This window comes from Rasamsonia byssochlamydoides, assembly GCF_041956645.1.
Source record: "Rasamsonia byssochlamydoides strain NRRL 3658 unplaced genomic scaffold VTN77scaffold_53, whole genome shotgun sequence".
Classification (NCBI taxonomy): Eukaryota; Fungi; Ascomycota; class Eurotiomycetes; order Eurotiales; family Trichocomaceae; genus Rasamsonia; species Rasamsonia byssochlamydoides.
In genome coordinates, this window is record NW_027192436.1 from 138,085 (window position 1) to 164,974 (window position 26,890).

Below are 26,890 nucleotides of genomic sequence, written 5' to 3' on the forward strand. Positions count from 1 at the left end.
CTCCGTGCACCATCTTGCTTAATCTTTATTTAACTTCTTTTCTTTTCTTGTCTTAGCCCTTTTCTCACTCTTCACTTTTAGATTCTTGTTGAAAGGAAACTCAACTCAAAATGTTTGGAATGAAGAATTGGAGCCTACCATACCATCCCACCAAAGAAGAAGACAAACGTCAATCCGAAATGGACAAGGGTAAACGTTTGGAACTAGATGGAGTCGATATCTCTGAGATCGAGTTCCTCAAGGTGATCAATAAGCGTGAAAACGGCAGTTCTTCGGTGTTTCTGGTCTCAAGAGGAGGTAAGGAGTATGCTATGAAAGTCATACGTATATTTTTCTCTGTTCTTTTTCTTTTTCTAGAGATCAAGGAAGATAGCAGACATGCATGCTATCTGAAAAAGACAACAAAAGGAAAGAAACCGAGGAGAAAAGGGAGAATGAATTGACAACAACAAAATTGTTTCTAGGACGCTTTTTCTTAACAATACTGACAAACTGACAAACCTAAATCACAGTATCGTATGTATCCAACCGCAAGTGGCGGTGAGAACAAACCGTCCCCTTATGTCCGTGAGAGCACAGCCTATCGCAGACTCCATTCATATGGGCTCTGCGACAAGGGCTATACCCCAGTGTTCTACGGTTCGATCGAGAACATCGACGGTCGTCTGTGTGGTCAATGGCTGGCCGCATTCGAGCATCTCGAAATGCGGCCATGTGCCATCTTTCTCGAATATCTCCCCGAAATGGGGAAGAAACGGTCGAGTGGAACTTTCTACCGGAGCGGTGGGAGAGAGTCACAGAAATTGTCCGACTCATGCACAAGGCTCGCGTTCACTATGGCTCTTACTCCCCGTTTGCTTCACTGGTCCCTGGAAACCCGGAGAGAGTCTTCTGCTACGACTTTCTTCGATCCGTGACATATCAAGATGAGGGTTCCCTGTCAGAGGCGGAACGTCAAGAGCTCGATTATGAGCTGGAGGATGTAATGGCGTATAGAGGGTATTTGGTCAGCATATCTCCATGCATTTAACGCGTGGATATAAGTCACTGATTTAGAATCCGCATATGTGCTTGCGTATGCTGACTGTTGACTTAGAAAAAGGAATATGAAAGAGGCAACCCACATCCAGGCTACTTCAGAAACCTGTCATTAGATTGATGCGGCAGTTAATCCAAGACACACTTGAAGGAGGATTCGGGTACCGGTCAGAAGAACAAGGGTTGAACTTTACCAGATTGTTATGTTTGTGAGGGGACTTCTTTGATGTTTCGGGAGTAAAACGAATTGTACCTTTAGCGAAGTGGCTTTTATCAGGAGTCGCTCTTTTCCAAATAGGCTGCAGAGATGGTGAAATTGAGACAACTGCATCACTGTCCTTACCTAGTAAACCCTAAGGCGTCTCGGGTCGTTCGTTTCCCTGCGTGGGTATGTTCGAGTGAATTTCGGAGACCGTCCATTCAGATACAACGTCAGTGTAGCATGAGATGAATACAAAAACGGCGCAACTATTTCAAAACAGTGGATTTCGGTGCTATCATTTCTGGCAAGCAATATGGGTTGCACACCATCAATCACAGACTGAAGATTACCGACTGCCATAGGAGACCCGACATCATACGATCGTGGTTGCCCTCTTATCAATGCTTATCAAAATTTTGTGGGGCGGGATTTGAACTCCGGCCTCTTCCGGGATTTGTTTCTCGGAGCCGTAAAAGAACCAGAGACCCCGCAAGCAACGTCTCGATGGAGTACATACAGTAGCGCGTCTGCTCTGGACTAATGAATTATGGCCTCGGTGGAAAAGCGTCCTCAGCCTGGTCCTCCCCGTCGCCGCAAGTTCAGCAAACCTCCCGTCAAAGTCGCTTGTCTGTCGTGGTGGGTTGTCATCCACATTATATAATGCATTATATAATTTTACTGACGCTACACCCAGTCGCTCGCTCCGCACCCGGTGTGATGGACAGCAGCAATGTGCAAATTGCATCGCCAGAGGCACCCCATGCTGCTATACTCCCAGCAGGCGTGGAGGTCCCCGTGTCCGCGGCGTGACAGCCAAGAAGAATGAAGCGAAGAAGAATGAGAAACACAGCAGTCCGAGAGAGGAGAGCGGGGATGCGAATAATCCCGACATGAATCTCGATGACGATGGTATGCCTCCGGCCATTGATTTAAATCGCACTGTCTACATACAGATCCAGCTGACCGATCTTCTGAGCCTGGTTCAACCAGGTCGTCAGCCTGAGCGAGCCCGGGGCCGGTCTCCGCAACGTCGAGATGTCTATCGCCGAGATCGAGTCGATCTTTGACTCGATCTTTGCTCCCGAGAGGGACGATCCGATCAGCAGCAACATTAATAACAAGACAGCTGCTCCCATGACTCATCTGGTCCAGATCTATGCCAGTGATCAAGACGTGTGAGCACTAACTCACTCACGGACAAAGACTGCACGATAACAATGACGTGTATAACACTATGCTTACTGTTCTTTGAGGCAGACTGGATGCCTACTACGTCTTCATCCATCCCTACTACCCCATCTTGCCGCCGCCCGAGCGGGTGCCCTCCAATCGTCCGCTCATGCCGGGCCGGACGTCGTCCTTTGCGCCCTCGACTCCGCTGAGTCTGGCCATCTCGGCACTGTTGGTGCTCATCCCGCATCCGCACGAACAAGAAGATCCGTCGCGGCTCGACTACGTCCGACTCAGACGAGATTATGCCCATTCGTTTGCGCAGTCCGCTCTCGAGGCCATCGAAGTCGACTCAGAGCTGCTCGACTCCTCCAGTGATCCGTCCAATGCGCTGTCGGATGGTTCGCCCCTCCGGCTGAATCGAGAACCGTTCCATCCCCGCGTGCCCGTCAACCTGGAGAGTGTCCTAGCTCTCATCCTGCTGAGTGTCTACGAGTATGCTCAGCGGGGCAATATGGCCAAGATGCGGAATCGAGCGGGCCAGGCCTTGACAGCCGCGATGAGCATGTCGTTGCATGAAGCTCTGGAAGAGGACGAATTCGCGGAAGCCAGGCGAAGGGCCTGGTGGATGACGGTGAGTCAGTCGGTGGACAGAAAAAGAAATGAAAGAAAGAACTGACCTGAGTAGTATGTGACCGTGTGTCAAGGTTCCATTGTCAGTAACACGGTATGTACTGGACTCTCAAGATGGGTACTTAACAGCCGCTGACATGGTGATAGCCGGCAGTTCTAGACGTGTACGATCCACGCTTCGTCACGCCGTATCCGACATTTGCATCGGACACGGAGGTTAGTGATTACGCTCGTCAGTAAGCGTGTCTAGGCTAGGTACTGAGGTTATGGTTTTTCAGGGATGGAGGTTCTTTATTGAATCGCAACGGACCATCCTCGCCGCCACGACGTTTGTCCACGAGCTGGACAAGGAAATCAAGGCCGGTTCGGACTCGGCATGGATCGCCCAGCGCATGCAGGAGTTAGACCATCGCATCGAATCGGTCCTGCTCATGCGAAAAGGGCCACCATTCTTGTCGCAACTGCCGATAGCGGCTCCGGTCGATGCGTCTGAGGCAGTTGTTGCCAGAGCGATGAGGTCGATTGCGGAGATCAAATTGCATAGGTAGGCCTTTATCAAGTTCCCACTTTTTTTTTTCTTTATCTTGTTTATATTGATATTATCTTTTCTTTCTTCCTTTTTCTTTCTCTATTCATCCAGACTGACGATTCCAGCGCGAGGATCAAAACCCACCGCTTCTCTGCCTTTTTCGACATTCCCATTTTCCGAAAACGTCACTGTGATCTGGGCGTGGTCAATATTAACCCATCCCCACCACCGTCAAATCCATCTTCATCATCCTGCACCTGTCGGAGCCACATTGGATCCCTTCCATCTCCACCAGATAGCGACGGCAGCAATCATTCCCGCTCTTCTGTCGAACCAGGGCCTGGGCCAGCCGGCGTCAACATCCGTTTCCCATTTTCGTCTCACGTTTCCTCGAAGATCTGTCTCCATGCGGCCTTGAACATCGTCACGCTGCTTGACAATCTCCCATATCCGAATCCCAATCCAACAAACGGGAGCATGAACATGACCCGGGCCCCACCCCGTCTCTCACCAAGGTCGCCCATCGAAGTGCCCCGAACGATGCCAACGTTCGCGTGTTGTGCCGTGCAATCGAGTTATGCGATGCTGATGCTGTGTTTAAAGACGCGCATTCTGCATCAGAACAGGAAGAACGCAACCCAGCAGCGGGCCCAGACCCAGACCTCTTTAAGTGGGAATGATGATGCTGCTGCTTGTGACGATAATCAGGACGACTATGATGACGATGGTGCTGATGAAACTGATCTGCTGACGGAGTTCATGAACGATCTGTATCAGGGACTGCAGCTGGTGATCAAGTCATTGGCTAACTATTCGATTGCGTTTGAGGCGTTGCAGGGGATGAAGAGTATACATTACCCTCTCTTTCCCCCTTTTTGTTTTGTTGTTCTTGTTGCTTTTTTTTTTTCGAGACCACTCTAAAGCTAACTGTATGTTTCTGCCACAGACGAGATTTCACACGCTGTGGAGCGGACGTTCGGAAGCTATCATCATTACACTGGCTAGATATGAAAGATTGTACTGTGCCGAGTGGCCGCTGACGAGCCGGACTAGACCATGGACCAACGAGTTAGTTGAAGTTATGGGACTTAGTCAGCAAATCTTTCATCTTGACTGCGGCGTTCGGTTCTACTTCACTTTTTCTGGATCAATCACTCTCATCTCATCTCGACTCTCCCTTATTCTCTATGTTGTGGGCTAGACGTGTTGATTTTTACGATATGAATACTTGGAGTTCGGGACGGAGGATTGTGATGTTGTCTTTTTTTTTTTCCTTCCTTTTTTTTTGGCTTTCACTTCATTAATTATTTCTATATCTATTTCTCTATCTATTCCTTCTTCTGTGTCGACATGCTATAATGGATAACGCATTGCAAGAGGTTGATGAATGAACAAATGAATGAATGAACGAAGAGTCTTAAACAAATTCCTGCAAGCAAACACAATCGAATGGTATTGACTCCTTAGATATTCTTTCTACTGCTCGCATCCTAAATTAAGGGGTCAAATGTTTTTGCTTTTTCTGCTCGAGACAGTAACCGTATCAACAATTCAAACTGAAAACTCAAATTGCCGTTTTTCCCAGATTCCCAATTTTTGATTTCTACTAGCTCAATGGATTGTTCGTTCCGTACGCACAGTACTAAAAATTGAGTATATAAAATAAAGGCTTTTATAAAAGGCGACAAGCACGACGAGAGGACTTTGATTGCGTCGTCTGCCACGGATGGATGATCAGCGTCTTCGCGTCGCCGACGTTGGCCAGGTGGCTGCACAGCTGCAGGCTGTCGACGACTTTGGACACCTGGTCGATCGTCCCATCGACGCCAAAGGTCAGCACGCCGCCGAAGCCATTGGTCAGGGTCTGCTTCGCCAGCGCGTGGTCCGGATGCGACTCCAGACTGGAATACAGCACCAATTTCACAGCTGGATGCGCCTCCAGCCACCGCGCCAGCGCCAGGGCGTTGCTTTCCGTGCGCTCTCCGCGCAGGCGCAGCGTCTCGAGTCCCTGCAGGAACAGCCATGTGTTGAATGGCAACATGCACGGCCCCAGATCGCGCATGTCTACACAACTATGTATGCACAGGACATGTTTCAAAAGTACTGTATGTATCAGGTATGTCCACGAGTACAGTGTACACATACCTGATCTAGCCAATCCCGGAACGACACAGTAATATATAAACTAAAGTAATTGGACCAAATCAAATCCCCGAAAATCCCGGAGTGGAGCCAATCAAATCCCGGAACAGACCAATACGGTAAATACGGTGCGGTAATTAGTACCGGAAACAGCTCAGATAAGATGAGGATAATAAGTGATTAATTATCAACCACGAACTATGAACCATCTGATCGGAGAAGAGCCTGGGGGAAGGAAGAGAAATAAAATGAAATGAGAAGGGGAAAAAAAAAATACTCGGGTCCTGTGTTACTTTGATTGTTATTACTTATTATTTCTATACTAGAGCTATATACAATACCTCTATCCTCTCTATCTAAAGACAGAGACAGACAGTCAGCGAAACCAATATGCGTACTTACTCCGTACTTAGTTTTCTAGACCTCTATCTTAAACTAATTCCTCACAATATAAGTCCTTGACCAAAGGTACCTGGTACATACGACCATAGGGTGTGGAAAACAGGGCTTCCCGTCCGCTCAACCGTACTTAAGCCACATAATAAGCGCGGTCAATTATCGATACTGTCCTGAATTCATTGCTGCTTCAAGTGTAGCAGTCACGCAAGCAATGGGTGAGTATAGGCGAGCACGGGTGAGCAAGGTGATGCCTTGGAAACATGAGGGTGAGCAGGGTGAGTTAGGGTGTAAGCAAGGTGATTTAGGGGTGGGGCTGAAGGCACTATGAGTGAGAACACAGGGCCTCAAATAGGATAAAATGGCATGCAATTGCTTGACTGTTCCTTTTCTTGATCCTTTTCTCCTGTATTTAATTTATAGAGGGTACAATCTCAATTGACTTCTATACTGAAATCATGTGCTTACTCACATGACTATGTCCGACAAGGAGGAGGAGAGACAGCAGAAAGTTAAGGAGCGACAAAAACTTGCTAAATCCTGTGGCTTTACTGCAGCCTATCAATAAGAACAAGAGAACTGTGAGAATGTGGTGTCCCAGCCAAAACGGGCTCCAGTAACTGATGTCACCTATGCTAGGGCTGTTGAAAATTGGTACTTATAAGTGATGATGTCATATAATTTAGAGTGATCGCCCTGCTAACATGTTGAAGATGGAGGATTTCAAGGGGGGAGCCTGAGGAAAAGAACTTTGCCAAGGAGGAGCCAGACTCATCTGCCAAACCTGCTGACTGCCTGCAAGAAACAGTATATTAGGAATGAGTTGACCAAAAAATATAGGCTCAGAACAGAACACAGAGAGAGATATCTGGTCACAAAAAAGGATCTTGATTGTCTATTATATTGACTTTTTGGTGCTGATGATCATGATTATCCTCATGAACGGAGCAGGTGTCAAAATGGTTTTGCACTTTCTCTTTTTCTCTGGTTCCGCAGCTAGAGCTGGAGCTATTATAGAGGCAAGCAGTTACCCAGGCTCAAATGAGGCTCTCTATTATAAGGTTTGTCCTTCTGTTTTTGAGGTGTTCAGGTTGACTAATTTTTATAAGCACCTTGTACTTAATATGAAATGGACCTCTAAAGGGCGCATTAAATACTGGGTCACAATAGATCAAAAGTTCTTAAAGGGTCGGCAGTATACTAATGATGGGAACAGGTAAATTCTTTACTACTTCCTTTTTCCTGACCTTTATAACTAAGGTATCTATAGTCCAAAAAATTGGATTTGTGAACATCCAGTACTTGGGAAAAACTTCATCTTTTATTTGATTGTCCTTGGCATTGCAGATAAAGCATTCAAGGGGATCCATACAGTCAATGAGCTACTGGATGTGAGACTGCCTGCTGGGCGGGAGTCATGGTCACTTGAATGGGAAGACCATGCCAAGAAATTACCAGTGCTTCGCATGGTAACGTGTGATGGGCCAGATGAAAAGCAGGCATTGACATTTTTATCTCTCTGGCATCAGTTACTTGGGTTGTCTCAGCAGGAGGGCTTTTGAGATGTTTTGAGGATACACAGTATCTGTGGAGAACTCGCAAACAGTAATATATAAGTGGTACTAACTTTGTTTTAGCTGTCAGAACCGAAGCTGCACGTAGCCAGGCACTTCATCATCGAAATCCAGATACTTATACTTATTATCAATCGCGGCTCATGGCTCTGGACCTTTCGGCAATTTACTGGGATTTAGAACCAGATTTTGAATGTCTTGAGATGGAAAGGAGCATGTCTCACCACAGAGACCAAAATATGCCACAGGTACTCCATGCCAAAGCCATTGCAGAACTTGAGCATACACCTGACATGATCACTATCAATTCAAAGATCACTGAATTGACTAAGAGGATTGGAGGACAGCCCCGAGACCATATGGATCTTATTCATGAGCGGGCTAAGCTTTATACAAAATCTGAAAAGATGCGCCGGGCAAAGTTGAGAGAATTGATTACTAACTAGTGGAAAACTAGTTACAGCGAATACATTGCAGGTAATGAGCTTACAGAATGGGATCCAACATGCCTCTTTGATATATACAGCAAGTATATGCCTGAGAGGCATCGTCTGCAAGAAAACCTTTTTAAGGAAGCATCCCTTGATAGCGAAATTGGAAGGCAATGTCTGCAAGATATGGTGAATATCTGTGTTTCACAGGAGAAAGTTGCTTATTATCCTGGAAACTTACCTATAGATGGCAAATGTCCTGTGTGCTCTACTATAATGTCTAGGTGCGTTTTATTCTCTAGGAGGGATATTATGTGCTAATTATTTGCAGCATCCCCTTACAAAATCGTTCTAAACACATCCTGCAGTGTCGAAGGAAATCACTGAATACTGCGCCTTATCAACAGCGATATAAAAATGGAAAACAGGAACATTGTCGCCGAGCTCCTTATGCATTCCTTGAATTCTGCTTCTTGTGTGCCGAATGGTTTTCAGATGAAGCAGAGTAGAAAGAACACTGTTCCTCCCACCTAAAAAACCTCCAGCCTCATTGTGGACTCCTTACATTTCGATATACACTTGTAGCTCCTGGATTCTGTCTGTTCTGCCTGGGAGATCCAAATAAAGATCCTGATCAGAGATTCTAGCAATGGCTGAGCAAGGCTACTCTCATTGATCACATTGACAGTGCACACCTGGCTGAACTCGAGCAGGAAAAGATAATTCAGTGTCCACATCCATATTGCCAGGGGAAGCAGTATGCTGGGGTATCAGAGCTTTGTTGTCATTTTTTCAACTTCCACTCAATTGAAGAGCCTCATTGCAACTGTATTGCTTGGAAACGGAAGTAGGATTTTAGCTGAGGATCAGAGATTTCAGAGTCGAAGGGAATTTGCAATAGGAATGTTTAGGCTACCATAGAGAGATGATATATTTAGACTATTGTTATTCCTATTAATAATTACTGTCTAGCCCAGGTGAGCCTAAGCAAGGGCTCGCATAGGTATAAAAACCCATCAGAGAGCAGAAGTACAATCAAACTTAGCAACAATAATATGTCAGGTAAAGTGATGGGACCGTTTGCTTGATGTAGGACATTTGAGGCATTCATTTCTGCCACTTTGCTGCCTACAACATCATTGTCTTTGTTGTCACGACTCACACTGATGTCTCAAAAAGAGCAGTTCCACAACACAATCCTCCCAGAATCTCTGAAGCCAAGCAGTATCACTTCTGTCCATGATTCAGATGACTCTCCATCCCATTTAGCAAAAGGCGCTTCAGGTAACAAAAAGACAGACAATCCCCAAGCCACTGCAGCAGGAAAAATCAAGTCCTTGTCTCCTAGTGAAAGTCAAAAAGACGCAGCAAAGTGATAAGACCTTCTTATAAGACGGAAGTCCGTCTCAGAGATATTGGATGTCTTGCAAATTCAACCAGGCTGGCACTGAATAGATCAGTTTTGAGAACCTTCATGGCTTGCCTGCAGTTTTGATAAAAACAAGGAGTTTCAAGGGAAAAAGCCACGACAAGCTGAAGCTGGAAAAAACTTGCTATGCGAATCTAGTCAATCTAAGGGAGGCTTTCCATGCAGGAGATTCAATATTCCTCATCTTTAGCTTTGATCCATTTACAATACCCCTTTCTGTTGTTTGTGCCAGCCCTGGCAGTTTAGTAAGGCAGATATTGCTACTGTCTGCAGATGTCCTCAAAGGCCTCCAATATATTCATGAAGAACTCCACATTAGCTATGGAAACATCATTTATAAAAATATTCCTCTATTTGAGTCTGGAAAAATCAGAGTTAGTGGGCGATTCACCTAATCTTGTAGCATGGAAGTTTTTGCTAACAGAGTGCTAGCAAATACCAGGAAATCCCAGTGGCGGAGTTCTCGTCTTCTGCCAGACATGTCGGAGGAGCTGATCTCAGCGGAAAAATCCCATGGAGTCAACTGGTGCCCCCGACGCTGCTGGTTGACGGACGGATCGACATCCAGCTGGCCAGCAACTACCTCTGCGGCCTGCGGTTCAGCACGTCGACAGATGTGACGGTGCTCTCGATGAATGCGCCCGACTCGCCGGCAGAGCGTGCTCAGTTCGACAAGCTGTTCAACTACTTCGTGGACCTGATTTTGTATCAGTACAGTTCCAACTCCCTTCCTTCCTGCCCGTCTATCTTCTCAGCGAAGCTAGACAGGCAAGGAAGAAGGGTCTGGAAACTGGACTACCTGAGGGATGGATGGACAGGATTCATGAAATTGGGGGGTTGTGTTGAATTGAATCATGCTTGCGTGTACGTGTTCTTCGTGCTTTGTGCTTTGTATTTTGTATGTGTGTCTCTGTCTCTCTTTCCGTGTGCAACTAATTGTCTTTTGCTAATCATTTCTTTCTTTTTTTTCCTTTGATTCTCTCTGTCTCTGTCTCTCTCTCTCTGTCTGTCAAGTACTTGTTTTTCTCTATGCGATGTATGTACATAGGTACCTAACTACCTCTTTATCTGCAATAAAATATTTCTTGCAACCCAGGGAAGTCTTCAACATTTCCATTTCCATTTTCTACTCTTAGGCCCTGACCACACACCTACCTAGATAATCACTTGTAACTGTAAATAAACAATAGTAGTCTCTTCGAGAACTTAGGGAGTACTCATAGCAATTAATAGAATTCAATCAAGTTTCAAGATCTGACTGGCTGGTTAAGTTGATGATACTAAACCTACTGCCGTACATACCAGCCTAAAGTAGGCAACACTATTAAACAAAGATACCATCACCACCAGTCGGACTACTATTATCAACTTGACAGGGATGCATAATTAATTCACTTGTTGGGGGGGGGGGGGGCGGTTTACTTGACGAGTTCAGTGATGGAAGGTCAACATTTATTAGATACATCCCTACCTAACCTATTATAATTAATTTATACGACTCTGTAGAAGTGACTGGTCCGTACCATATCAAACTAAGGTAGTACCTAGGTAAGTAGCTTTCGATCTATCATGTCCCAATTGGACCTATCTTCCATCATCCTTTCTCCTTGTCGGCAATGCAAAGCAAACGCAGCCCGTCGTCCATTGGAAAAAGAGACCAGGTATATCTACCTAGGTATCAATCAATCACCAAGGATAAACCCCATCCTTATGAATAAACTTGCCCACATCTCCATCCCTCTCCCCCTCAATAACGCTGAGAAAAAACCGTCCCGAAACCATCGGATCACCCGCCTTCCCACCGGCACTGACCTGCTCCGCCGTCTTGCCCCGAAGATACGACCTGACCAGACCGGGACAGACGACAAAGACCTTCACGCCCTGCGGCCCCAACCTCTTCAGGTGTTCCACCGTCAGCATATTCAGCGCCGCCTTGCTGACGCAATAGGCCACCGCGGTGGGGAGCAAGTAACCCGCCTGCGTCGGATCCAGGGCGCGGGTAACGGAGCCCAACGCGCTGCTGACATGCAGCACGTACCCGGGTCTCTGCGACTTCAGGAGCAGCGGCTCCATGGCCCTCGTCACGAGCGCCGTGCCGATGACGTTGGTCGTGTACGTGTCCTCGAACTGTTTTTTTAGGTTGGGAATATTCATGCTCGCGATCCCCGCGTTGTTGATCAGCACGTCTAGCCGGCCGAATTTGTCTTCGATGTGTTTTGCCGCCGCGTCGATGGACTGCTCGTCTGTGACGTCGAGTTGAATGGTGGAGAGTGAACCCTTTATGATTCCTTCTTGTTGGATTTCTTCCAGCGCCGCGTTGCCCTTTGACAGAGAGCGACAGGCCATGATGACGTGGTAGTCTGAAGAAGCGGAGGCGATGACTTTGGTTGCTGCATACCCGATGCCCGAGTTTGCTCCTTGAAGTAAAATAAAAAAAAGAAAAGTCAGAGAGACTCTCCTGCCTGCAGGATCGTCTGCATGCTAATAACTTACCAGTAATGAGGACAATCGTAGAAGAAGAAGGCGATGCCATCTTGTCTTGAGGTTACAATTATAATTATCCGGATAGATCGACGGACAACGACAAAAAAAAAGAGAGAACGTTACGTTAGCTATATAAAATACCTAATCTAGTTCATCTTTTTTTTTTGCTTTTCTTTTTCATTGATGAAGGTATTTCTCTCATACCTATATATATATGTATCCTAACGGGGCGCATCTTGCGACTGTCGTGACTGTCGTGATCTAGGTTTGTTCCATACGAGGATAGCTATGTTAGGTATGTATATAGATAGCTATAGCTCCGCCGTATGTCCGACCTTATCTCCGAAACTCCCCCATTTTTGTTTCCTGAACCGGATAATCCTATACTCCGTACTCCATATTAAGACCGGGGGAGGGGGTGGGGTTCCTAAAAAAAGTCCTGGTTAGTTAATTTCTTTTATACGAGGTAAATGTAAGTAGCCAAGTTATTATTACACATTATGTACGGAGTATGGAGTTTACATAGATAGTTGGGCCGGAGATAAGCTAGATGAGCGATACTTAGAAGGTACATAATGTACGGAGTACTTCGTACATACGGAGATAGATGGGAGGATACGTAGGATAGGGTATCGTACCTGGATAACCTACATAGCATAAAGTCAGGCCATTCATTCATTCCATTTCTTTTCTTTTTTTTTTCTTTTCTTGACTGAAGACTTGGATTCAGTATTCCTAGCAAATAATTATACATAACAAGAAGGAATTAGGGTTAGGGTCTCCTTGGGCAGGCGATGGAAGACATAATGACGTAGCTATGTACTGTACATAAGCTTGTGATAACGATGCTAGATCCTACATGCTTATGGATGGAATGTTGCAGGAAAATGTCATAGTCGTAGTCATAGTCATATTTCCGTTACCTATATCATATATATATATATGATATCGGCCAGCCATTATTCGGTATAATGGTAGCTAGCCATAACTTCACCATCAACGTCGCATCACGTCTACATTCATCCCAAAAAGCCGTAATATAATAATATCCTCTCCGACCTGGGGCTATATCTGACCATCAACTGGTCTCGAATTCGAGCTTATTTTTCACTTAGCGTCCCGATCTTCTCCACCATGCCCGTCTCGGTCAGATACCTCTTCAGACCTTCCTCCCCATGCTGATAGGCGGCCTTGCCGCTGTGGATCTTGGCGAGCGAATCCCGCAAGAACACCTCGTAGATGGTCGTGCCAAAAATTGTGGCGGGCACGTTGACCAGGATCGCGATCCAGCAGTAGTGCCGGTACGTGAAGGCCTCGCCGCCGAAGAAGATGGCCGCCACGATCCGGCAGCCCAGGTCCCTGGCCAGGTTGGTCGAGATGGTGATGGGCGCGAAGCCCCAGACCATGACGCCGTAGGCCAGTCCGATCACGGCGGGGGCGGATCGCGGGGAGATGAAGGGGTTGGCGGGATCAAGGCAGGACCAGATGACCAAGGCCTGTTGAGTTTCAGTCGCATTGCTCAATTCTAGGAATAAATCGACGGGAAAAGGCACTTACGATGAAAGAGTCAACGAAGAATTCGATGCTGTACACAGTCGTCAGTATCGATGGACATGACATGACATGACACGAAAGTCATCTTACAAAAAGAGGTAGCCCAGACTCTGCTTGGGACCGGGGAACGCGACGAAAATTCCCGCAGGGCCCGTGGCCGAGACCAATGGCTGGTGCGCAGCAAGAGCTGCGGCCTTTGCCTGGGTGATCTGCTCCCAGTACATCCCTGCCACCAACAGTCCCGCGATCATGGACCCGATAATCTGGGAAAAGATATCTGTGATGGCGGTTAGACAAGAATGCAAAGAAAGAAAGGTCTGAATCCATACAGTGAGGAACCTTCTTCCAAGGGAACCCTTGCCTGCAACGAAAAGTCAGTAGAATCCTATTCCTTAGATTGTACTCAGCTGCAGGAAACTCACCAGATGGCAAAGCAGATTGTCACGGCAGGATTGAAGTGTCCTCCAGAGGTGGGTGCAGCCACGATGATGGCGAACATGATTCCCAGCGCAAAAGCCATTCCAATCTGGAAGAAGCTACTAAACGCTGCCGCTCCAACTGGGCTCTCGGCATTGACGATGAAGTTGGCTACGGAGGCAACTCCGGAAAACCTTTTGAAAAAAAAAGTTTATGTCAGGAGGAGACCTTTCTCTGGATTCTTGTGTCAACGCTTGGTCGAGAGACATACACGTAAAAGAATACCCCCATCGCTTCGGCGACACATTCGCGAAGGATCGTTGGGCGGTACCGCTCGAAGGTCAACCGCCGCTGAGAGACATGCTTTGATGGGAGGTGTCTGCTGACATGCTGCCGTAAAACTTCGGATAGACCGATCTCAATATCCGGTTGGGTTTTCGACTGGGTGAGCTGGTCCTGAGACGCCATTGCTCACGAGGAAGGAGAAAAGAAACCCAACAAAAAAGTCTTCAACAGTCTTCAACAAAGAAAGGTAAACAATGTGATGATGGATGGTGACGTGCAGCAAGGTCTTCAACCACGTGGAGAACAAGCAAGGGGGGGAAAAAAAAAGATGACGAGAGCCCCTATTTAAATCCAATTGGATTGACCCCCTTAGGACGGACTTAAATCGGCTTCCTGCAGCTACAGTATTGCGGAGTACATTGCGCTGGGAACAACCTTGGGAATTAGAACCCCGCGGTGGCGCTTTAGTTGATGCCAGCCAGAAGCGGGTTGCACAGATCTAAGCACGGTTTGTCTGACAAAAATAACAGCCGCCTAGGCAATTCTTTCTACCAAGTAAGACAAGAACGAGTCTATCATTGCCATTTCTGGCCTGACAATTTCTCTGCCGCAAGCCGTGTGTCACTTCGACCTGAAAAGGTCTCGAACGAGGTCGACCCATCTTCCTGCGAATATGGAGTCCTCCGTCCAGGAATAGAAATGACATGGGCCACGAGGTCCAATGCGTGGGTCATAGAATATTTCAACCGCTCAACAATGGCTGCGATAGGCTCTCGATTTCTTTCCCCGGATTCATAAAGTTTTGTGGGGGTCAGCCCGCCGCGCAGAATTGCCGCTTGCTTCCGGGGTTTATGTGGTTTTCGGGTGGCAGACAGAGCCATCCTGTCGACGTGCACCATTGCGCGTTAACAGCGAAAATTACTAGCGTCCACTAGCGCGCGTCGTTTCTTTTGAGGCCCACCTCCGTATTTGTTGTCGTTGTCGTTTGTGATCCAACCGTAGTTATCGTCAGCGGATGTCCGGCTTTATGGTCTGCGGGGTTTGGGGAACCCCAGCGCAATTCCAGTCTGGGGACCCCGGAATATACGGTTCTCCGCCTATTTTAGCTCCACCCAACGGACGGTCTTGTCGAAACCTTGACAAGAACAATTCCACCTAGGATATGCAAGATATATATATGCAGGACATATATGAGTGCAGCGCGGTAATAAGTAGGATTCTGAGGACTCCTCATACTTAAAGGACCACAGCACAACTTGTCTTGGTTCGTGTTATTTTGCCTCCCAAAAAGTCCGGAGTAAATATTAGCATCTGCATCTCTCCCAAGACGCCGGAGCCAACCAATCCTCTTCGGACACACTCGTAATTACCCCGTCCTCCATACGGAGTACATTTAATTAGGTAGGGTCCGCAGATCAATCCCGAAGGTAAATGCCGTCCGAGGCTGAGTACGTGCCCCGTGTTGTCGTACTTGAAATGCAACCTCCTTCTCTTCGACCTGATTGGGGCAACAGAGATTCGTTTCCCTTCTAGCCTCTGAAATTGAGTTTCGTACTCTAATAGTAGTTTCTTTTGAAGGTTTCGGGGAGGCAGCAATGGACTTTGAGCCAAGTCCGAGCCACATGGAGGATCCCTGACAATTCCTGGCAATCCTGCCCAGCCCAGCTCTCTTCCCCCGCCCTTGGCAAGCCGGCAACATGCTTCCAAGCTCCAAGGGAGGTCCCTTCCCTTGCCTAACTGGGGAATACTTCCTCTGCGAGTTTCGAGTTGTCGGCAACCTGTCTTACTTAACGTTCAAAGCAGCGCGGGACAAGACACTCCTCGGATCTGGCCGATGAACATACGTAGGTGCCACTGTGCCACTGGCCATAGGTAAACTTGGTCGCCAACTTCAAAGGATATGTCCTTCCATCTTTGATCATAATATTTCTTGTTCATCTTCTGTACTTGCTCAAGATTTTTATGCAAGATCTTATGAAGCTCTTTCATAAAGTTTGCGTAGATGGCGGCATCGACATCCTTCACGTCTAGGCCTAGGCATTCCAGTGTCAGTTTAATATCAGGGTCAAAACAATGTTCGGCAAAGAATGGGGAGAATCCAGATGCAGAATGTTTTGAATTGTTCCAGGCCATTTCAGCCATGTCATGCCATTCATCCCAGTTATCTTGCAGATAGTTGACAAAGGCACAAAGGTAGGCTTCGATAACTTCATTCACTTGCTCTATCTGGCCATCTGTTTGGGGATGATAGGCTGTAGAGGGATTTAGATTCATGCAGAGATCCTTACTGAGCTGACCCCAGAAGGAATTAAGCCAACACTTATCTCTGTCCATGACCCAAGAGCAAGGGATTCCTTTCTTTGAGATGACATTTTTCCACACTAGGATGGCAGCTTCCTTTGTACCTGATGCTTTCTTAGTGGGGACCAAGACAATGCCTTTGCCAAAATGGTCAACATAGACTTGAATATAATCATTTCCTTTTTTTGTTTTTGGTAAGTCAGTAATCAGATTAATACCAACTCTAGACCAGGGTCGTTCAGATAGTGTGAGAGGTTCCAGCTGGCCAAAGGTCAGGTAGGTGTTAGACTTGTTCTTTTGGCACTGAAGGCAGCCGAAGCAATAGCCTTCTACATCAGGTTTTATCTTTGGCCAGTAATATTTCTGTTGCATTAATTCAAGTGTGCATTTCTGACCTATGTGTCCTGCCAGCAGAGCATCATGCAACTGCCAGAATACCTCCATCCTGACTTCTTTTGGTACATAGAAGCAATCATGATAGTATAGTAATCCTTTATGTTCTTCCCACCCCTGTGGAGGGTTCTTCTGTATCTCGATAGCAGTCTCATCTGTGGCCAGCTCCTCTTTTATCCTTTCTGCCATATCAGGGCTGAGGGTGAGAGCAGCCACTTTAAACTTATCCAGTTCCGAAGGCTGTTTGGGTTGTTGGGAAGCTGTAGCAAACCAGAGGAAAGTTCCTGGTTCTTTAGGGAATTCGTCATCAATAGAATAGTCTGGTTGGCGGGATGGTCCATCAGCAGGATTAAGTTGTCCCTCAATATGCTCAATGATAAAGTCAAATTGGCTCAGGTGTTCAGCCCACTGTACCTGCAATGGCTTCAAATCCTTTGTGGTCATGAAGTTTCGCAGATTAGCATGGTCTGTTCTTACAATGACAGTATACTTAGCCCCCTCCACATAGGGGCAGAAACATTCTATTCCCCATACAATAGCCAGGAGCTCCTGGTCAGGGGTTGAATACTTGTGTTCACTAGGACTGAACTTCTTGCTCCAGATTAACACAGGGTGCATCTTCCCATTATTGTCTTTCTGATAAAGGATGGCTGAGGCAGCATCTTTGCTGGAATCTGTATAAAGGTAGATTTGTTTATCTGGGTCAAAATGCATCAGTATCCATCTAGGTACAAATTCAGCCTTTAATTGTTTAAAAGCAGCCTGTTCCTTTGCTCTCCAGAGAAACTTTCCCCCTTTTTTAGTAAGATCAGTCAGTGGCTTGGCAATGCGAGAGTATCGTGGTACAAATCTGCGATAGAAACCTGTGGTGCCTATAAAGGCTTGTATATCCTTCACCCGCTTGGGTACTGGCCACCCTTGGATTGTCTGGACCAGGTCATTCTCCATGGAAATACCTTCTGGAGAAACTCAGAATCCCAGGAAGTTAACAGTCTGGACATGAAATTGGCATTTCTTCAGCTTAGCACACAGTCCCCACTCCTAGAGACATTGAAGGCAATGGCGCATTTGTTTCTGTACCTCCTCCAGTGTATCTCCATAGATCAGGATGTCATCAAGGTATGCGACTAGTTCCTGGTCAATCAACCCATATAGGGCTTGATCAATATATTGCTGAAAGGTTGCAGGGGCATTACATAGCCCAAAAGACATCACAAGCCATTCAAAAAGCCCATACCGAGTTTTGAAAGTAGTCTTCCATTCATCTTCCTCATGAATCGACAAGCTCGATGAGATGTACACTCAGATTCTCCGCAAGGCTATTGGCAGTCACGGCAACAGTAGCGAGAGGCAGCTGCTGTTAGCGAGATTCCGGCAGATCAATGGGGTGCATAGTTGTGTTATGTGAGCCGATGACAGTGGAAAACTTGTCGAATTTGATCCGAGAAGACCGCCAGCGTATCAAAGCCACACTGAACCCATTTGGATCGGTGTTGAATATATCAGATACGGCACAGGGAGGCATTCGACTATTTCATCCGTCATTCCGCGATTTCCTTCTCGACTGCAGGAGGTGTCCTGACAAACAGCTGTGGGTCAACGGTGAACAGACACATGTTTTCTTGACAGAGCACTGTCTGATACTCCTGTCAAACAGTCTCAGAAAAAATATCTGCACTCTCCGCGCTCCAGGAATCCTTGCAGAGGAAGTTGAACGAGACCAAATTAAAAAATTCATTTCCGCGGAGGTGCAATATGCATGCCGCTATTGGGCTCGTCATCTTCAACAGAGCTCCATCTGTTATCCTCTCCTTGACAAAGCTTATACCTTTCTCAAGAAGCATCTCCTTCATTGGCTGGAGGTCCTTAGTCTGTTAGGAAGAATCCCTGAAGGAATTCAAATGATATCTGCATTGCGCTCAGTTAAGCAGGTAAAATATATTCAACCCCTTTGTTATTTATCTCTTGCTAACACCGGCTTAGATAGGAACCCATCCGTCTTTTTCTGCGTTGATTCACGATGCCTACCGCTTTATTTTATGCCACCGCACAACAATTATTTTGGCGCCTCTTCAAATTTATTGCTCCGCTCTCGTGTTTAGCCCGCGAGAGAGCATAGTGAGCAGATTGTTTGGAACCGAAATACCCTCTTGGATGGTTATCTGGCCAGCTGTTCCAGATCATTGGGGCCCATTGCAGCAGACCCTCGAAGGCCACTCAAAATCTGTCAAGTCAGTGGCATTCTCACCTAATGGCCAGCTTATTGCCTCGGCATCAGCAGACACAACGATCCGAATTTGGGACGCAGCCACGGGGTTGTTGCAACGTACTTTACAGGGCCATAGATCGGTGATCGAATCAGTATCCTTTTCACCGGATGGCGGGCTTCTTGCTTCTGCCTCTTATGACAATAAAACAGTTGGACTCTGGAATGTTACCACCGGTTTATTGATACACAGTCTGCGATTCAACTCGGACTTTGGCCGTATTGACTTCATGGCATTCTCACCGGACGTCCGGTTCTTGGTTTCTGGACACGAAGATGCGATGGATCGACTCTGGAATGTGGCTACTCGCTCTTTGCAGAAGACTATACAGAGGGACAGCCTTGACTTGCCGTGGTCTTCCCAACGAGCGGCATTCTCGCCCAATAGCCGGCTTCTTGCATGCGGATTTCGTGATGGCTCAGTTCAAGTCTGGGATGTCGCGAATGGCTCCTTGCAGCGGACGCTACAATGTCCTAATGCAGGATCCGATCCAGGCCTGTCCGTATATTCAGTGGCATTCTCGCCAGATGGCCGACTCGTTGCTTCTTCAACTTATGACGGAAGACTTCAGCTCTGGGATCTGGCCACAGGCTCATTGAAGCGGACTCTAGTAACAACAAAAAAGGATTACCCGTTGTCTGGCTTGATAAAATTCTCTCCAAATGGCCAGTTTCTTTTTGCTGGATCTACCACGAATGATCGAGCTAGAGTTGTTGCATTCTTCGACACAGATAGAGACCAGTCGCAACCGGTTTGGATCAGCTACCCAAGTCCGGCGGCGTACTCGATAGCATTTTCACCCGACAGCAAGCTTATTGCCATTGCGTTTGGAGGCCTGGACACAGCCACGTTTTCATTGAGGCAGACTTTGAAAGGCCATTGGGGAGCAATCAACTCCTTGGTAATCTCACCGAACGGCCGGTGCATCGCTTCGGGAGCGGCCGACGGGACCGTGCGACTCTGGGATATAACAACAGGGCCACGGCAACGGGATCTCGTCCACTCGGAGCCTCACCAAGTACTGATACCCTCGCCCGACGGCCAGATTTTCGCTTCGAGAACAGATGACAGCAACATCCTCCTCTGGGATATGGCCACGGGCTCGCTTCAGCATGTTATGAAAAGCCGCTCACCGTGGCGCGGGCCTATGGTGTTTTCCCCTAATGGCCAGCTTCTTGCCGCAGCAGGGCTCGATGCAGTAGAAATCTGGGACACCGCCACGGGGTCATTGCGACATGACTTAAGGTATTCCCTGGATGGTTTGGGGCCAGTTGAATTTGTGTTATTTTCCCCAGACAGCCAGTTCCTTGCTTCGCGGTATAGTGATGTTTTGGATGATCGAAGTGTAAAGATCTTCCTCTGGCAGGTAGCCACCGGGTCCTTTTACGGCTACATTGAGGGAGAGTCCGTCGCATTTTCCCATGACGGCCAGCTCGTCGCCTCGTTACGGAAAGGCCGAATCTCCTTCTGGGATGTAGCGGCATGCTCACAGCGACGACAGATTTTAGGGCGCTATCCCCAGGGCACTATTGTATCAATGGCATTCTCGCCCGATGGCCGGCGCTTTGCTGCTGCTTCTGGACAGGAAATCTTCTTCTGGGATGTCACCACATGCTCCCTGGTGGCGACTTGGACGGATCCTTCAAGACAGATGATCTCGATTGCATTCTCACCGGATGGCCGGCTGCTTGCGACGGTGGATAAAGACAAGGACGGTTTCCAACTCCCGGGACTCCAATTCTTGGATATCGCGACCCGCAAAATATGCAAGACTCTCCGCGAACATTGCGGTCCGATTATCCCCCTGGTCCTCGAACCACATTACAGGGTTGCGCCTCTGAGAGTCGATGATCGCTGGGTGATGTGGTCGGGTGTGAAGACCATCTGTTTGCCTGATGACTCTATCCTCCCGTTGAAGTGCGTCTATGGCAATAAGCTTGTGATGGCTTCGGAGTCGGGTTCTCTTACCATTCTGCAGTTTGATGAGAGGGGGGGGGGGGCTTCCGTATATAATAAGTCTCTTTACAGCCTTTATCTATTGTCTGAATTTTTGTTGTAGTTGCTGCCTTGATGGTTAGTTCTCGTTATAGAGAATTATACTTATATACATCCTCTTATTTATTTATCCGGGTTTCCAAAAGTTACTTTCTCTCTTTCTTATTGAAGTGTTGTGACTCGTCTACCAAGCTAAAAACCACGTCGAGTGTTTCCTGGCAATAAATACATTGACAGAACAGTTGACATGAGTAATATCTGTCCATACATACCCGATTTATCTGCGTCGTAACTCTCATTCTTGTATTCAATCTGGTATGTCCTGTCAGTTCCAGGACCCAATCTATGAGTACATACACACTTGTTAGAACCAATCACCCCTCGTCATTTGGCATGAATGGATAAATACACCAGATTTATCTGTGTACATACCTTTCATATTCAGTCATAAATAAAGCCAGGAAGTTGTCCATTTCACGTTTAGGTTTCGCCTATGAACGCTCGAACATATCCATACAGGTTAGTTCGATCAGACCTGCTAGTTAGCTGGTGTAGATACGAAATCCATCAATCATACTTGCTTCACGCCAGTCTCGTCTAGTAAGTCTCACCATCATTCTCCAAATATACTTTGTCGGGATTGCCAGCTGGTAGTTCGTCAGTTATTATGCTTTTTTTGTTCATGTTCAATTTGATCAGGTCAGACTGCAAGACAGGAAGACAGGACAGGACAGGACTCCATTGGGTAGGGTGTACTGACTCATGGGGGCAGCAGCAGCATCAGCAACAGGAACAGAGGCAGCAGCACTGAGGTGCGAACAAAGCTGCAGGAGAAGCAGAGTTGAGACGGCAAGGATGGCCTTCATGGCTGGATTTTCTTTTCTGGAAAGTTGCGACGAGAGGGAGGATGTCAGAGGTTTGAATTGATGTCCGACTATTCTGAAGAGACAAAAGCAAAAAAAAAAAAGTTGTAGTGTTGAAAAAAAAAAAGGTCCTATTGTGTGAGGGCTACAATACTACTATGTAGGGCTTTTTATATATATACCTAATATATTCATGCTGAAAGTATTTATTGCATCGATATTGAAGAAAGCGTTTTTATTTTTTACGTAAATCTTCTAACTTGATGCAGATATTACTCTAATTTCTGACAAGATACCTTCTCCCCGCACTCCACCACCGAGACAGATTGATGGCACTATAATATTTTTAGTTGAATCTACGGAGCAGGTATTAGTGAGTGAGAAATTCAGCACAGTGCTCTGTGCTGATAACTATGTACTGGTGCAGGGAAGGTAGTAAGTAGTGTTCTTGTAGAAATGAAAATCTGACTGCCATGATTCGTTTGTTTATTTTCTCATGATTGCGTGCGCTCTCAGCAACCCCCTCCCCGCTCTGCCGCTATGATAGATAGGAATATAAGCAAGCAAGCATATGATTATTTATTGTTATCACGGCGGATAATATGGGCCTGGGGGCTAAAACTAAATTCCAACCACAATGGTACAGTACAACTCAAATAGGTAGGGGGTGATTGTTAATAGTAATAAGGACAGTAAGTCAGCAGGTAATACCCTCGGGATGACGAATCGATTCGATTTCAGACAGAAAAATCGTATTTTGGTTAGTGATAGGGTAGATTAGCTATATCATCGTATATGTATGGAGGATTCTGTCATCAAAGACAATAAGATGATTGATTGAATTTTCACTAGACTAGAACCTCCTAGTATGACATGGAGAAACATTAATAATTAAACAAAAATCCAAGAACACAAGAAAGTAGCCCTGATCAATATAAACACAGAGATCGGGGTGGCAAATTAGTTTCTATCTCCTTCATTCCTTTGTCTTGGGTACTTTGCTTAGAAGATCACTACCATCTAGGACTTCTGGACGCTGGCAGATTCATACCAGTTTAGGAAGGTATATATACGCACAGAGGTATGTACATGATCACAATTGATTATAAAGGAGAGATTGGTTTGCTGTATGAATGTGAGTTGACTGTCATAGGTACCTAGCCTAGGCAAGTTGATAAGAACTGCAGCACCATAAGGGCTGGTGCCTGGCCAAGGCCACTTTCCTTCAGAAACGAGAGAGAGTACTGTACAGACTGTATGTAACACAGGTATACAGTAGTAGTGACCTTTATGCAGCCGGGGTATGTAACTACCTAAACTATTGAGTCGGTGATGGATAACTGCGGGGCGTCAGATGAGATGAGATAAGACAGCAGCAAATAGAATACTTCACTCATGGCGAGATATCCGCCATGCCACTCTTCTGACAGCTCATGATAAATAAGATCTGGTTGGTTGACAAGAACTTTAATTGTTCAAAAGCGTCGCCTCATCGGGGCATATTCACAATCCAGTCCCGGTGGAGAGATGGGATTAATTAGCGTGCGTGGTGAGGGATGTCATTAGAGGCTATGAGGAAGAAGACTGAAAAAGACTGACAGATGGATATCCAACGCCATGAATCATTGATCTCTTTCTTAGGTATTGTTCAGTATTCTTTCTGCCTATCAATTGTGCTATCAAGTATTCCTATGTCATAATTGACAGCTTATATTGTAGGGACTTAAACAGATACTCAGCCAAAGAAAGGTCTTCTTCATCGTACTGGGATAGAGAAAGAGGTCGATGGAGATGACAATGCAAATGCAATGCTTACACGAAGGAAGAGAGACTCCCCGTGTACTTCCTCGATGTATGTACAACATAGAAGAAGAAGATAGAGTAGCTTTCATAACATGAAGGAGGTATGGTATCAATCCTCTTTCTCTTTGCTTTGATGATTGGATTCCATCTCTATGTGCATGGCTTACTAATTCCATGTTCGTCTACATCTTCTTCGGTCCCTAGACATCGGTCATCAGACGAATCACCCGAGAAGTTCATGATGAAGGATGTTGGGGAGCGTAAAAATATCTTTTCAAGTTGCACAGTTAAAATTGTAGAGAAGATTCTGATATTAATTGACAGATCATATCTCGTTTTGGCGCTTTTCTGGTGCCTGATTGCAGTTATTCCTTTTTTTTTTTCATCTTTTTCAACTCTATAACCCTCATACTTGGTGCCTGGTTTGACTATCTGTGTATACCTACCTAGACAGTTCATCTTTCTGCGTCATCTCTTTCCTTTCCGGATTGCCTGTTGATTCTGAGAAATGGGCGTATCTTGGCCGCAAGCCCGACCGAGGATTTCACTGTAACAACCTCTTCAGCCGCCTCCATGGGTGTCTTCATTGGTGTTGGATGAGAAGGGACGACGGGACTTGGACTTATGTCGTCGTTGGTCTCCTCTTTCTCTTTACCCTTCCCCTGTGGCTGAGGTTCTGATACGGGGTTGTCCGTCGGCTTATCGTTTGCACCAGTCCCTGTCATGTCCTGCCGAGGATTTGTCTTCACAATTCCCAGCTTCCGCAGAATTTCAACTGCTAGAAATAGCGCAATGTGCCCACTCAGAAGGCTCGACGTTCGCCCGATCCGGTCGAAAACTAGTAAAGCTTTTGCCCTTGGTAGCCCACGTCTCCTCCGGGTCATTCGTCATGCGACGGATGACAGGACGTTTGATTAAACGATACAGAGACTTCAGGAGAGAAACAGCATTCTCTAGGTTCGCGACTAACAAATAGGTGATAAGGGCGATGATAACTGCTGTAATGGCAAAAGCTGACGTGCTGTAGTTCTCGTTGATGCTCCAGATGGCAGCACAGAAACTGAGTGGCAGGTAGAATATGCTGACATATGTCAGCAGCTTCACGTTTTCTCCTAGCCGAGTGGATGCACGGCTCTCGATCACGCTGCTCGCGTTGAATAACTGTTCATCGGTTAGTAGCCGGTCTAGCTGTGGCTCGGCTGTTATGTACTTACCCCTTCCCTCAGAGCAAGCGTCTTCGTGTAAAATGCCTCAAACTGCACACGATTATCTCGGAGCCGGCCCAGCTGGGTTTCGATGGCTCTCACGCATTCATCAATAGTGGGAGCATCGAGAGAAACGTCTTCCGGACATGCCCGTTGCAACTCTACTTGCTCAAATAACTGGATAATCTGTTTTTGCGCATCCCAAAAGTCTTTCCACTCCCGCAGCGTGTCTGCAATCTGTGTCTTGAATAACTCCAAGCTGTCCACGACCCAGAAATATTTTCGGGACCTAGAAAAGGTGTTATCATCGAACAGGAGTGCATCATGCTTCTCTGGGTCTAGAATAGGGTTTTGATCATCCAGCAGTGACATGAAGTGAACCTGTATTTCATGCCAGGCATCCGCAGCTTTCTTGAGACCCTTCGCGATCAGGACTAGAATGGCCGCCGCTGGAGGACAATAGCATAGCAGAATCCCCAATCAATCATGGCAGTGACGCGGAGAGTCTTCTGGTCAACACGCACATTTCTGGGCCCAGAGGCATTGTAGAATCATTTGAAGGGGCCATTGTTCATCCCCCTTGGATATGAAGTGCAGTATCAGGGACAGACTGGAAAAGGTGACGACAGGTGTATTTCTTGTTTCTGTCATGCGCACTGAGAATGCTCTTCACCTGCTTCCCCGGACACGTGCATTCCCGCGCATAGGTAGTTGACAGTGCGGACAGGTAGTCCAGATCAGATTGGTGAAGGTCACCAGACTGGCAGGCACGTGGATCATACCCAGCCCTGACCCTAGGCCCTATGCCCTAGTCTGGTAGCGGGGTCAATAGGCCCCGCCCGCCGAGATAATATCACCCAAGCTTCTTATCCTACTTAGCAGAGACGAAAACAAATCACTTTCTGGGTAGATGGGAACTGGTACAGGTTCATTTTAATTCATTCAGATAGAACTAATTACAACACATTCCAACTGCTTCTGCAGCTGGTTAAGCTTTCATCATCTCATATATCATCTCATATTTGCAACTCCTCCTCGTTAAAAGTCTGCAGTTACTCCTCAATCTCAACTCTTCCAGCCTCAACACCTTGAGTACCGTGCTCGTTGAGGACCGCCTTCTGGGCCTGGCGCATGAGCTCGTCGGCCTGCTCTGCAGACGGCTGCAGCTTTCGCTTCACGTAGATGTTGACTCCCGGGACCTTGAGCAAGAACGACACGATCTGCTTCTTGAACGGCAGGGAGCCGGTGCGCTCCTCGTAGAGCATGCAACCAATCGACAGCATGAGGAAAATCCAGTAAAGATTGTACGAGAGCACGGAGCCGTACGTGGCCGTATTCTGCCACCCAAGCACCGCGTTGAACACATCCCATCCGTTGTCAATCTCCGGATTGCAGCAATTCACATGCCAGACGGTCTCCCGGATATCGTATGAGCCCGGGCCATCGCCTTCCTCCGCAACATCGCTGCCGACCTTTGCAGCAAAAGTATGGAATTGCAGGCTCCAGATCGCCTTAGAGAACATCCCAGCTGCAATGAGATACAGGACGCTGGTGGACGCGATCAGGAAGATTTGGATCGACATGGCATTGCCTCCCCGGTAGATGAGATAGCCCACGGTCAGCCCGGCAATCAGACCGCAGACGACTGGCAGGGGGAATGCCGTCGCGGGCAGCCCGAGAGACACGCCGCCAACGAAAACGACGGCCTCGACACCCTCACGCAGGGTGGTGATGAACGGCAGGAAGAACATGGCGTATCGGCGGGACCATTCGCCCAGG

The 26,890-nt window shown here is 47.0% G+C and overlaps 10 protein-coding genes across 10 annotated transcripts; 6 read left to right on the plus strand and 4 right to left on the minus strand.

Annotated features, from left to right (window-relative positions):
* Positions 1-110: 110 nt before the first annotated feature.
* Positions 111-544, plus strand: VTN77DRAFT_6856 (uncharacterized protein; the record flags this gene model as incomplete). Its single annotated transcript, XM_069423180.1, has 2 exons — positions 111-297; positions 513-544. 2 exons carry the CDS (start codon positions 111-113, stop codon positions 542-544), a joined length of 219 nt encoding a protein of 72 aa, XP_069275874.1.
* Positions 545-676: 132 nt separating this feature from the next.
* VTN77DRAFT_6857 (uncharacterized protein) lies at positions 677-1,159 on the plus strand (the record flags this gene model as incomplete). The annotated part of the gene is made up of 2 exons (XM_069423181.1): positions 677-1,006; positions 1,097-1,159. 2 exons carry the CDS (start codon positions 677-679, stop codon positions 1,157-1,159), a joined length of 393 nt encoding a protein of 130 aa, XP_069275875.1.
* A 628-nt stretch (positions 1,160-1,787) lies between these two features.
* VTN77DRAFT_6858 (uncharacterized protein) lies at positions 1,788-4,577 on the plus strand (the record flags this gene model as incomplete). Its single annotated transcript, XM_069423182.1, has 9 exons — positions 1,788-1,876; positions 1,935-2,149; positions 2,217-2,415; positions 2,498-3,044; positions 3,099-3,137; positions 3,191-3,259; positions 3,322-3,587; positions 3,698-4,419; positions 4,519-4,577. The coding sequence occupies 9 exons, from the start codon at positions 1,788-1,790 to the stop codon at positions 4,575-4,577; spliced, it is 2,205 nt and encodes a 734-aa protein (XP_069275876.1).
* A 2,471-nt stretch (positions 4,578-7,048) lies between these two features.
* Positions 7,049-7,330, plus strand: VTN77DRAFT_6859 (uncharacterized protein; the record flags this gene model as incomplete). The annotated part of the gene is made up of 2 exons (XM_069423183.1): positions 7,049-7,171; positions 7,220-7,330. 2 exons carry the CDS (start codon positions 7,049-7,051, stop codon positions 7,328-7,330), a joined length of 234 nt encoding a protein of 77 aa, XP_069275877.1.
* Positions 7,331-9,817: 2,487 nt separating this feature from the next.
* Positions 9,818-10,347, plus strand: VTN77DRAFT_6860 (uncharacterized protein; the record flags this gene model as incomplete). Its single annotated transcript, XM_069423185.1, has 3 exons — positions 9,818-9,918; positions 9,977-10,260; positions 10,313-10,347. The coding sequence occupies 3 exons, from the start codon at positions 9,818-9,820 to the stop codon at positions 10,345-10,347; spliced, it is 420 nt and encodes a 139-aa protein (XP_069275878.1).
* Positions 10,348-11,230: 883 nt separating this feature from the next.
* Positions 11,231-12,077, minus strand: VTN77DRAFT_6861 (uncharacterized protein; the record flags this gene model as incomplete). Its single annotated transcript, XM_069423186.1, has 2 exons — positions 11,231-11,961; positions 12,038-12,077. 2 exons carry the CDS (start codon positions 12,075-12,077, stop codon positions 11,231-11,233), a joined length of 771 nt encoding a protein of 256 aa, XP_069275879.1.
* Positions 12,078-13,128: 1,051 nt separating this feature from the next.
* Positions 13,129-14,467, minus strand: VTN77DRAFT_6862 (uncharacterized protein; the record flags this gene model as incomplete). Its single annotated transcript, XM_069423187.1, has 6 exons — positions 13,129-13,524; positions 13,586-13,613; positions 13,673-13,859; positions 13,912-13,943; positions 14,005-14,193; positions 14,271-14,467. 6 exons carry the CDS (start codon positions 14,465-14,467, stop codon positions 13,129-13,131), a joined length of 1,029 nt encoding a protein of 342 aa, XP_069275880.1.
* Positions 14,468-18,360: 3,893 nt separating this feature from the next.
* VTN77DRAFT_6863 (uncharacterized protein) lies at positions 18,361-21,304 on the plus strand (the record flags this gene model as incomplete). Its single annotated transcript, XM_069423188.1, has 4 exons — positions 18,361-18,569; positions 18,636-18,909; positions 18,962-20,490; positions 20,545-21,304. The coding sequence occupies 4 exons, from the start codon at positions 18,361-18,363 to the stop codon at positions 21,302-21,304; spliced, it is 2,772 nt and encodes a 923-aa protein (XP_069275881.1).
* A 3,373-nt stretch (positions 21,305-24,677) lies between these two features.
* VTN77DRAFT_6864 (uncharacterized protein) lies at positions 24,678-25,483 on the minus strand (the record flags this gene model as incomplete). The annotated part of the gene is made up of 2 exons (XM_069423189.1): positions 24,678-25,067; positions 25,121-25,483. 2 exons carry the CDS (start codon positions 25,481-25,483, stop codon positions 24,678-24,680), a joined length of 753 nt encoding a protein of 250 aa, XP_069275882.1.
* A 680-nt stretch (positions 25,484-26,163) lies between these two features.
* VTN77DRAFT_6865 (uncharacterized protein) lies at positions 26,164-26,694 on the minus strand (the record flags this gene model as incomplete). Its single annotated transcript, XM_069423190.1, has 1 exon — positions 26,164-26,694. The coding sequence occupies one exon, from the start codon at positions 26,692-26,694 to the stop codon at positions 26,164-26,166; it is 531 nt and encodes a 176-aa protein (XP_069275883.1).
* Between the last annotated feature and the right edge of the window lie 196 nt (positions 26,695-26,890).